We start from the raw sequence: 11,715 nt of genomic DNA on the forward strand, positions 1-11,715 counted from the left end.
ACTTGTCCGAACCAGGGCAAGTGACTCCTATTGGTGCAGGTAAGCTTGTCCAAACCAGGGCAAGTGATTCCTATTGGTGCAGGTAAACTCGTCCGAACCAGGGCAAGTGACTCCTATTGGTGCAGGTAAACTTCTCCGAACCAGGGCAAGTGACTCCTATTGGTGCAGGTAAGTTTGCTAGAACTATAGAAAATGATTCCTATTGGTGCAGGTAAGCTTGCCAGAACCAGGGCAAGTGATTCCTATTGGTGCAGGTAAACTTGTCAGGACCATGGCAGGTGATTCCTATTGGTGCAGGTGAACTTGCTAGAACTATAGCAAGTGATCCTCTTGGGTTACACAAACTACGAAAACTTACTAGAACTATAGTAAGTGAGTTACGCCAACTGTGAAGACTTACTAGAACTATAGTAAGTGGGTTATACCAACTGCGAAGACTTACTAGAACTATAGTAAATGGGTTATACCAACTGCGAAGACTTACTAGAACTATAGTAAATGGGTTACACCAACTGCGAAGACTTACTAGAACTATAGTAAGTGGGTTACACCAACTGCGAAGACTTACTAGAACTATAGTAAGTGGGTTACACCAACTGCGAAGACTTACTAGAACTATAGTAAGTGGGTTACACACTATAGTAAGTGGGTTACACCAACTGCGAAGACTTACTAGAACTATAGTAAGTGGGTTACACCAACTGCGAAGACTTACTAGAACTATAGTAAGTGGGTTACACCAACTGCGAAGACTTACTAGAACTATAGTAAGTGGGTTATACCAACTGCGAAGACTTACTAGAACTATAGTAAGTGGGTTACACCAACTGCGAAGACTTACTAGAACTATAGTAAGTGGGTTATACCAACTGCGAAGACTTACTAGAACTATAGTAACTGGGTTACACCAACTGCGAAGACTTACTAGAACTATAGTAAGTGGGTTATACCAACTGCGAAGACTTACTAGAATTATAATAAGTGGGTTATTTACAAACTTCGAAGACTTACTAGAACTATAGTAAGTGGGTTATACCAACTGCGAAGACTTACTAGAATTATAATAAGTGGGTTATTTACAAACTGCGAAAGCTTGCAAGCACTATAGCAAGTTGATTATCTTCTACACAACAAACTGCGAGCCCGCACTATTGCTAGCTAGGTTGATTCATCACGTTAGTCCCTCGGCAGTGATCTCCTTCAAATCTTCTCGCTAATTAACATCATCTTCAGCAGCAAAAAGGGATTTATTTTCCGTGATCACAGATTGTTATACGGAGTCACTAATGCACTTAAACCACATAGTGGTGTCCATATATCTCTCGTCCTTTCTAGGAACTTTGGTGTAGGTAAACTGGCGTGGCAAGTGAACTATTTTACAAAGGATCTACAAAGGGTTTTACAATAGGGTTTTACAAAGGGTTCCTCAATTGGGTTTATTCATCACGTTAGTCCCTCGGCAGTGATCTTCTTCAAAACTCCACCGATAACAAACAAGGGTTTTAGTCTTCTTTTCCAAAGTTACTAACTTCCTTCAACTAACATAGCTAACAGTCATTGTTAGGGCGCTGAGGTCCCTCGCCGTCGTTCTCATGGTTACAAGCTTCCTCAATCCAAACTAACTGCTTCATTGAAATCGCAACATCAAGTTTGGTGGGTCTGGGTATTTCTTTTTTCATTTTTGTCGCTGTTTCGCAGGTGAAGGAAGATGTATCGCCGGAGAAGAATGAGGCGAACTCCATGGGCGGTGGTTGGACTACTACAGGCGACGATCAATGGCCGCGTGGCGTGTCAGTGTCACTGATTGGTCAGTCAAAAAAGTCCAAGCACTCATCTTTGTTTTGGTTGGTTGGACATCCGGAGGTGGGCCCATCAGCAACTTTCTTTTGAAATCATAAACAAATAGTGGATCTATTATAATCATACGGTCGCGATCCAATATCAATTCATCCACGCAGCGCAGCTGGTAAAGACGTTTTGGTGTTCAGCGTGTGGGCCTGGGTTCGATCCCTATCCTCCACGCTTTATATTTTAACCCTTTGTGTGTTAGGTTTATCCCAGATCAAGTACACGTTGACAAAGGGAGTTTATGGTGCACCTTCATATCTCAGCCCTCAGATCTCACCAAAGCATGATCCAACGCCTTCGAAGGTGCAGTCCTATCATACACTATCAATAAGCAGCAACACATGATCAAAGCCAGGTTTTTTCTATTTACTTTATTATTTAATCTTTAGATTAAATGTTAATTAACTATGTTTAATTTAATTAATTTATTTAATTAGGTTTAGGATAATAAAATTAGGATTAGGCTAATAACTAAGGTTTAGGATTATTTCCTGATTATTCGATTATTTCGTTTAATTTATTTAATTAGTTTTAAGCCGTTAAAAATCACAAAAAAACCCTAGAAAGGTTATCAAGGTATTAGGGCTTGCCCAATCCCACTGGCCATTTGGCCAAAATATTAGGATTTTATTTATTATTCGTTTCGACCAAATTAAACGGTCACGATGGTTAATAATCAATTATTTAATTAATTAAATAATTTAAATTCAAATAGGGTTTATTTTGCTAAAAGGTTTTAACCATCTTATTGGTTACGATGATTAGCATGTTTTATCGAATTCGTTATTATTTTTAATCAAATATATTGACTATGAGGAGTAACGATAAAATTAATAATTTAATTCTTAAAATACATGAATTTGCTAAATTATATAATCGAATCTATCGATTAGAATTGTTAGCAATCCTTTAATAATCTGTTAATTATGGTGATCAAACCTATTGATCATTGCGATTAATGGAACAAATTAAAATCAGGGTTGTACACCAAATCTTAAAAAAATCTTTCATCTTCAAACTACGGATTTTCATTACTGCGATAAGGTAATTCAAAATACCTTGCAAACCACAAATTTCAAAACTACGATAAGGTAATTCAAAATACCTTCAAACAACATCATATTAAATCTAAGGCGTACAATCCTGTCCCGAACTACGTAGACTCTGATCCTCCATAAGGAGGTACGTAGGCACTTGGCAACAAGGCGAGTCCCCTTCCCCAAAAGCTCAATTCATTCAAATCTCACTTTTCGCCCTATTCATTTCCTTAGTTATTAAACATAACACTTTTAGTCATAAACCTTTACCTTAAGCACAAAACCTTAGGAAAGGGTTAAGGGTGCCTAACACCTTCCCTTGACCTGAATATAATAACTTACCCCGAATCTCTTAACTGCGTAGGGTTTCCTATTCGCCCTGGTAGAATAGGTGGCGACTCTAAATCTTAATTTTTAGGGCAGGTTGCTACACATGCCTTAACTTCCCTTGTTATAGACATTTCCCCTGCTAATGATGAACATTGGAGCACCACATGGAATCATATGAAGAACTTTACATTCTCATAGAAAAAGACCACAATTTTACATTCACACTTTGTAAAATGAATCCTGATCTAGATACTCTAACTACTTCAGTACACATCCAAGCACTTTAACCATGATATAGTTGATCCACAAACACTGTCATGACTTTTTGAAAGCTCAAGATATCATACACATTTGGTTTGACGCACAAAAGCTCAGTTTGCTTGCTTCGGAAGAACCAGATTGACACAATCTTTCTAAAATATTCTTGCACGGGTGAACTTACCTTTTTATAAATATAGTTCACATTATATGATACTCTCCCCTTGCACCTACTAATCGTTGTTGGTACAAGTGAGTTCTTCGTACATACCACTAGGGATATGGTCAGGACATTTACACCATATCCATAGAGTTTATTATGCTTGGAAGACTTTATTTCAAGCTAACCAAGAAGACCTTAATGAAGCACAACCTCTCTAGCTTTCTTAGATTACACACACCAAAATACCATAGAGAGAAACAAATTTTTATGCACTTTCTGAGGCATAGTGTTCAGACAATAATCCTGCACCAAACCATCATAAAAAACCACATCACCCTTCTTAGATAGAAGGATGTGAAGCTTAAATGATCTGACATCATCCACATGCACACCTTAGGAAAGAAACCTTTCCTCATGTTTCTTCCTACCTAGTATCCCTCAATAATTAAGGACACATAAAGAGTAGAGCATCATGGTCAGACCCTCTTAACATCAATCCTCACATTGTGAGCTTCAGACACACTCTCCTTCTTTGGAGAAGGATCACAAATATGATGTTCCAACATCCCTTCAGAAATCATTCTTGACCCTAGGTTTTGACCATTTAGTAAGGTTCTAGAAACAACATCCATAATACTCAATACACAACCCTTTGCAAGAACCATATATAAATCATACAAAAAAAACTAATCACCTTCCAAGGTCAGGTTAAAGATCGACATTCCCTGAAGTAGTCTTGGTGAACTATCCTTTAGACCTTCATAACTCATCCTACCTTAATTGTCTTTTCCATAACAAGAATTCCATGTTGACACATACTTGACAATGAGCTAAAGGTTGAGTACACAACCTCTAGTCGGCCATCTAGATCAGTTACTCCTTAGACTCCCCTTTATTTAACTCAATCTGGCCCTATTGCTTTTGAGAAGGATACCAAAAAAACAAGTTCTTACAAATCTGGATCCTTTTGATCAGAAGAAACTTCTAGGTGTCAGAAAAGGATGTTCTCGACATTTTAGCTTGACCTCCATATATAAAGAGTCTGGTTGACATAACAACACACTAGAAGTTAGAGTCCAGAATCTTCACTCATAATTAGTTGAATCAAAAATAAACTAACCCAATAAGTAATCAAAAGTTGATCATCTTTTGATCAGTCCACTTATCCAAGACACGTTAATTGAATAGAAACTTCTTAGAAACACCATCCAGATGGTTCTTCAAATTTAGAAGAAGGTTCCAAGCACGCGTGATCAATCACACATTTTTTTAGCATCCAGAGCATATGTTATGCCATCCCCTTGTTGAGCAGGATAATTCATTCATTGCCGATGAGATGTTCCAGCATCTTGCGGAGCACCAGCTCCCATTCCAAAGAGCACATTATTGAGCTTGGTTCTGAAGCCATTATTTCTCACAGAAAAACATGTTAGTTCTTGATCACCCTCAAGTTCTACAATACACTCATCTTCCAGCCACTCTAGTAATAATAAGATCAGGATCACTTTCCTACTAGGGCCAAGAGCTAGAAAGATTCCTTGATCATGACATTCAGCCCATTCAACACCAAGATTTGACATTCTTTTCAAGAACATTCTAGGAATCCTCTATTAGTGTCCAAAAAAACTTTAAAATTGACTCTTACCTTTCTTTAGAGCTACTTTTTATAAGCCACATATAAGAATTCCTTTATGGGTTGACTTGAGAGGAACCTCAAGATTCTTTGTCAACTGTGACAAGATGCTTGAAGCTATCTTCCAAGTATCAAAACATTATGGGGTAAACATTCAGAGGAGATCAGATCATAATGCCCTTCGCACATAAACACAAGAGAACACTTGGACATCATGTTAGTTAGTGGAACCTACAAACACATCTTTAACCAGTCAGATGAATGTTACGACATTATGTATGACTTCTCTACAACATATGTCAATCTAGCAAGTATTAACCTTGCTAAGGAAACAGGAGCTTCTTCCTCTTTGTTGGTATTCTGATAACAGACTTCAAAGATCTCAGCACCAGAGACATATTGAACTATCATACGATCTCCATCAGATACACATGCAGTGGAACATATATAAAAGGCATACTTCTCAACAACCTTCAGGCACACCTTAGCATTTCATCAAGACAGCATTCCTGACAACTTCAAACAGGACCATTACTCATAAAAACACTTCTCATTCAGGGTAATGACCATAATGGTTCACACATATACTACACATAGAAATACACAAGCATGGTGTAGAGAAAAATAAATTCTCCTAACTTTTCACAGACATTTCCTAACATCTTGTCTGAGACAAGTATCCCTGCAGACACTCTATACTATAATACAGAGACGATTCCTTTTTACATGCAGCAACAAAATTCCACAAACTTTCCTCTATCACGCACTCTCATGTATTCCTTGATTTTCATGGATTTGATCATTAAGTCCTTCTTCCTTATCCATCAAACTAGAAAGTATCTTCCTTAAATCTCACCTTGATAGAGAACAGGATGCCTGCTTAAATACCAATTTAAATTCTGGTATTCAAATCTCATATGTCTAAAGAGATGTAGAAACATTGATCTTTGAACAACATATAATTGCAAGGTAAACATGATTTAAAACAATGCTGAAAAGTAACTAAACAGATATAATTGTTAACCCAATTCAGTGTACAACAACACCTACTTTGGGAGATACCAAGTCAGGAAAGAAATCCATTATTAGTAGTATCAATTCAAAGATAAACAACCTCCGGTTTATAACTTCTCACTTAATCCCTATCCAGTACAACATCTACCTAGAAACCTCCTAGATCTGACAACTTGCTAGTGTATGCGGACAAACTTGCTAGTATTGGGTTGTTATTTAGGATCCTTACTTGGTATGATCATCTTCTAAATAACCTTACCGATGCTTTCTTGTGTAACAAATTTAGTATGCCTGAGTTTATATTGTGTTTTAAAGGGTTTTGGATTTAGTCCCCCCTTCTTTTGCTTTCTTCTTTTTAATATACTGACTTGACCTTTATTTAAAAAAAGGCTTAAATGCAGTTTAGGCACCCTAAGTTTTCTAATTGTTTGATTTTGACCCCTCTCCCAAGTTTTAAATGTTTGATTTTGGTGCTTAAGTTTTTCAATTGCTTGATTTTAGCCCTTCAAGTTTCAATTTCCTGATTTTGGTCTTTCAAGTTTGCCAATTGCTTAATTTTGACTCCTCAAATTTGTCCCCTATTATTATAATTTTCTTCTTTGCAATTCTATTTTTCTTCTCTTTTCAATAGTTAAGTTTTGAACGAAATATCTTGAAAATATTAATTATTTCATTCAACATATTCTTAATGGAAACTTATTTTGACAATAAAAAAAGATTGACCACTGGCTAATTAAAATAGATTATTAAAATAACAGACTTTTTGGTCAATAACATGCGTAAACCTTTTAACAGAGTTATTTTAGAATATAAGGACAAGCCTACAATATGCCTTCTAAAAAGATTGAAATTCTATATGACCAATATGATTGTTAGACTTTGAGACTTTATGCTTAAATATGAGGGAGTTATTAGCCAAAGAATTTGTTACTTTAATTTACTAGTAGTATATCTTTTTTGTTGTCAAAACAATTATTGAATGAAATATTTAAGATTTTCAATATATTACATTTAAAGCTTAACTATTAAAAAAAAGAAAAAAATTGTAGAGAAGAAAATTAAAAAAAAAATTAAAAAAATAAAGAAATATAAGTTTACTTTACATGTCATTTGGAGACTATCAAATATAAAATGAGACAAACATGAAAGGTCAAAATCAAACAATTGAAACTTGGACGACTAAAATCAAGCAATTATAAAACTTGAAGGACCAAGATCAAACAATTGAAATTTAGGAGACCAAAATCAAAAAATTAATAAATTTAAGAGGTCAAAACTGCAGTAAAAAAATTATGTATTGATTTAAAAAAACACAATGTATTAAATTTAGAATTAAATGCATTTTGAGTCCTGTAATTTAGCGAGTTTTTGATTTTCGTCTCTGTAAATTTTATTTTTTGGCTTGAGTCCCTATATCTTACTTTTTGTTTGAGGCTAAGTCCCTAAGGTCAAAATCTAAAGGAAAATCTAAAGTTTTCCAGCGAATTTTCTTGCAGATTTTGATTTTAAAGACTAAAACGAACGCGAAAGTGAAATATAGAGACTCAAACAAAACAAAAAATCTTATAGGGACGAAAATTTAAAACTCACTAAATTACATGGAGCAAAATTGCATTTAAGCCTTAAATTTATATCATTTCTCCCATATTTCTCTGTTTCCTCTCTTCTCAATTTCTTCTCGCCACCAAACAATTCCTATACAAAATGCAACATATGCTATATAGTATGAACAATTGTGAGCTTAAATTTGAAGACTAATTAATCTTAAAAGTTAGATACCTAAATCCCTCATTTTAGTGGGTTTAGGCTACTTACTACCTACCTTAGCAAAATAAGTGATTGTTAGTTTGATATGAAAAACCGGATTTGGATCCTCTCATACTCTTTCTCTCATGTTTTCATCATGCTCTATTATTAACTATTGGATCTATTATTTTCTCTCTCATTTGTACTATTAATTTGTTGTTATTGGAATAATCCACCATTGGATTGAAAATAGGAGAGAGGGCTGAATGAAAAACCATGTACTCAAGACTTTATGGAAAAATTTGAGAAAAAAACAAAAATATTCAATTTCCTGTTCGATTTAAATTTCCATATTTTATTTGACGTTTCTTGCTATTTTTTGAATTTTCCAAGAATGTTACTTATGACTTTATGAATGAAAGCATCTCATAATTTTATTTGCATGCTACCATAGATTTTGAAGCTGAAGCAGTATCTTATGATTATAGTGCCATCATTGAAGTAAGCTACCTCTCTCTAACATTTATATTTTTGAGACATCTCTCACACAGCATATACATATTTTGCATAAGAATTAACTCTGATCGTCGATACTGCTTCTACTTCTACTTGTGTTCAACCTTAGTGCTTGGCATACCCACAAAAGCCTCTGTATAATGGAGGAGTCATTCAAAATCTAGAACTAAATGATGGACTACAAGGTTGGACAGCATTTGGGGACGCTATACTAGAACATCGAGAATCATTAGGCAACAAATTTGTGGTAGCACATAGCAGAAATCAACCACATGATAGTGTTTCCCATAAGGTTTACCTAAGAAAGGGATTGCATTATGCTTTATCAGGTAATTTAGTTTTTTAAAATAAAATTTTTTCTTTAAATTTGTTCTGTTTTATAATCAATATTTGAAGTATATGATGATGCAGCTTGGATTCGAACTACTGACGAAAATGTTGCGGTAACAGCAAAGGTTAAAACAAGTAAAGCATATAAACTTGCTGGTGCCATTTATGCTCATTCTAATTGTTGGTCTATGCTTAAGGGTGGTCTCATAGCAGATACAACAGAAGAAGCTCACTTCTATTTCGAGGTACTACTTTCTATATGCTTCATTTTTAAGTGCTTTTAATTTGATCAAATTGTAAACTAGGAATTTTTCAATTATTAATGCTGAATTTTGTAGAGCAATAACACTTCTGTGGAAATTTGGGTCGACAACATTTTCTTGCAACCATTCACAAAAAAGCAATGGATGTCTCATCAACGTCGAAGTATTGAAAAGGTAATCATGAAGTTAATAAGCAATATATAAGTAGTTTTCAAATTTTCTATAAATCTAACAATGGAATGTTGTGTTAATGTATATTGATTTGGAAAGTTTATGTTAATGTGTTGGCAGGCTCGCAAGACGAAAGTAATAGTCCAAGCAGTTGATGAACAAAGACACCCTTTACAAAATGCTAGTATATCAGTTACAATGAAAAGGCCGAGTTTTCCATTTGGAAGCGCGATGAACAAATATATACTGAATAACACTGCCTATCAACATTGGTTTGCGTCAAGGTTTACCGTAACCACATTTGAAAACGAAATGAAGTGGTACACAAATGAATATGAACAAGGCAAGGATAACTACTACGAAGCCGATGAAATGCTAGAATTTGCACGAAACCACAGTATTGATGTTCGTGGCCACAATATATTTTGGGATGATTCTGCTTACAACCCTTCTTGGGTTCCATCACTCTCATCAAAACAACTTAACGAAGCAATTGAAAAGAGGGTGAAATCCATTGTGCCAAGATACAAGAGCCAAGTTATTAGTTGGGATGTTGTTAATGAAAACCTGCACCATTTATTCTTTGAAACAAAACTCGGAAACAATTTTTTAGCCAAGATGTTTAACGAAGTTCATAAGATTGATCCACAAACCACTTTGTTCATGAACGAATACAATACTATCGAGGATAGTCGCGATGGTTTATCAAGTCCATTGACTTATATCAAGAAGCTAAAAGAGATCGAAAGTTGGAACAAGAAAATCTCACTTGGAATTGGACTTGAGGGACATTTCCCTGATGGTCCGCCTAACTTGCCTTACATGAGAGCTTCCCTTGATACACTTGCTGTCACTAGTTTGCCAATATGGATCACTGAATTCGAGGAGGCTCTTAGAGAGGCACACTCTCATCCAGAGATTAAGGGCATTGTAATGTGGACAGCATGGACACCACAAGGTTGTTACAGGATTTGTTTGACAGATGAAAATTTCAAGAACTTGCCAGCAGGTGATGTTGTGGAGAAGCTGATACGTGAGTGGGGGAGAGAAAAAGTGTCATTGACAACTGATCAAAATGGATTCATTGAGACCTCCCTTTTTCATGGTGAGTATGAATTGGAAATTAATCATCCTTTGAAGAATGATTATACTCTTAGTCATCAGATACAAGTGCTTTCCATAGATGAGTCTGAGAAAACAAGACAGTTTATACAGCTTTCTATTTAGTGATTATTATATTTGCTTATGCACTGTAAACTTGTTGCATGTAATAAATATTGAAAACTGTGGCAGACTTGCAGGTTGTTTTTTCTATCCAAAGAATCTAATGTATGGTGATGTTTTTGGTTTGAATAAAATAGAAAAATAAAGGTTTTGAGCTTCAGCTTAACTATGCTAGTTTATTTTCTTGGTTTTGAGTGAATGGCTTGTGCTTAACATTCACAATAACACAAATAAAATCTTGATTATATACTTCAATATATTATGTCTAACTCACAAGATTAACTGCTCCATTATATTTTTTTAAGCAAAAAAGTGACCAAACATCCCTTGGTATAAAATCAAAATAGGTAAAAAATTATCTCAAGAGTTTGAAAGTTCTCCAATTATTTTATTTCGATAGTTTATGAATAAAATTAAAAATAGAATATTAAAATACATTAAAATTTAATATTGAGAATCAAGTGTGAGGAAGAAGTATCACATTGATTAGAAAATAGAAGATTAAGCACTTTATAAATGAGAGAACTCATACATCTATCACATTAATGTTTCGAGACTTTCTACCTAAACACACTTCCCAAGACTTTTGCTCATTCTCCTGGTCGAGATTTTCTTGCCCAAACCAACTTGTTCAACTACTCAATCTACCTGATAGAGACTTCCTTCCCCAACCTAACTGTTTAAGACTTCTGCTCAATCTACATGATCGAGACTTCCTTGCTCAAACAACCTGTTCAGGACTTCTGCTCAAGTCCTCATATAAGAGACTTTCTTGCCTAAACCTCAATTCATGACTTCATGCTCAATCAAACTAAAAGAGACTTATGCTCAAGCATGAACGCTAGAGACTTCTTGCAGCATGATATAAGTTGAGTAGCTCCCAAGTGTATAAGAATCAATTCGTCATTATTTTTCCCTTCATCTGCACAGATGGTCTTTATTTGTTGTGCCTTATTGGTCTGTTGATCTGCATAATATATTCACATGTTCTTTCTTTTAACTCTCTTAGTCAGATGTGAATATGTCTTGATCTGCTCTTTAAACACACAATAACCCTTCTGGTTGAATTTCTTCTTTTTTGTGTGTTACTTTAAACTGTATTCTTTGTCATACATAGTTTATCTCTCAACTCCAATAGTGTGTTATGGAATCAAACTCTTGTGTACACATTCTTACACACGC

General features: G+C 35.0%; 1 protein-coding gene across 1 annotated transcript; it reads left to right on the forward strand.

The window, feature by feature from the left end:
• Positions 1-5,543: 5,543 nt before the first annotated feature.
• Positions 5,544-10,636, forward strand: LOC131648803 (endo-1,4-beta-xylanase 5-like). Its single transcript, XM_058918525.1, has 5 exons — positions 5,544-5,624; positions 8,655-8,874; positions 8,957-9,120; positions 9,214-9,312; positions 9,430-10,636. The coding sequence occupies exons 1-5, from the start codon at positions 5,544-5,546 to the stop codon at positions 10,534-10,536; spliced, it is 1,671 nt and encodes a 556-aa protein (XP_058774508.1). The 3' UTR covers positions 10,537-10,636.
• Positions 10,637-11,715: the final 1,079 nt, after the last annotated feature.

Source organism: Vicia villosa, linkage group LG2 (assembly GCF_029867415.1).
Source record: "Vicia villosa cultivar HV-30 ecotype Madison, WI linkage group LG2, Vvil1.0, whole genome shotgun sequence".
Taxonomy (NCBI): domain Eukaryota; kingdom Viridiplantae; phylum Streptophyta; class Magnoliopsida; order Fabales; family Fabaceae; genus Vicia; species Vicia villosa.

Bases quoted from the DNA above. Each gene is read 5' to 3' on its own strand.
- LOC131648803 (XM_058918525.1), top strand. From the start codon at position 5,544: ATGTATGACTTCTCTACAACATATGTCAATCTAGCAAGTATTAACCTT. The intron at 5,625-8,654 runs GTATTCTGATAA...GTTCAACCTTAG, and splicing joins GAGCTTCTTCCTCTTTGTTG to TGCTTGGCATACCCACAAAA. The intron at 8,875-8,956 runs GTAATTTAGTTT...ATGATGATGCAG, and splicing joins ATTGCATTATGCTTTATCAG to CTTGGATTCGAACTACTGAC.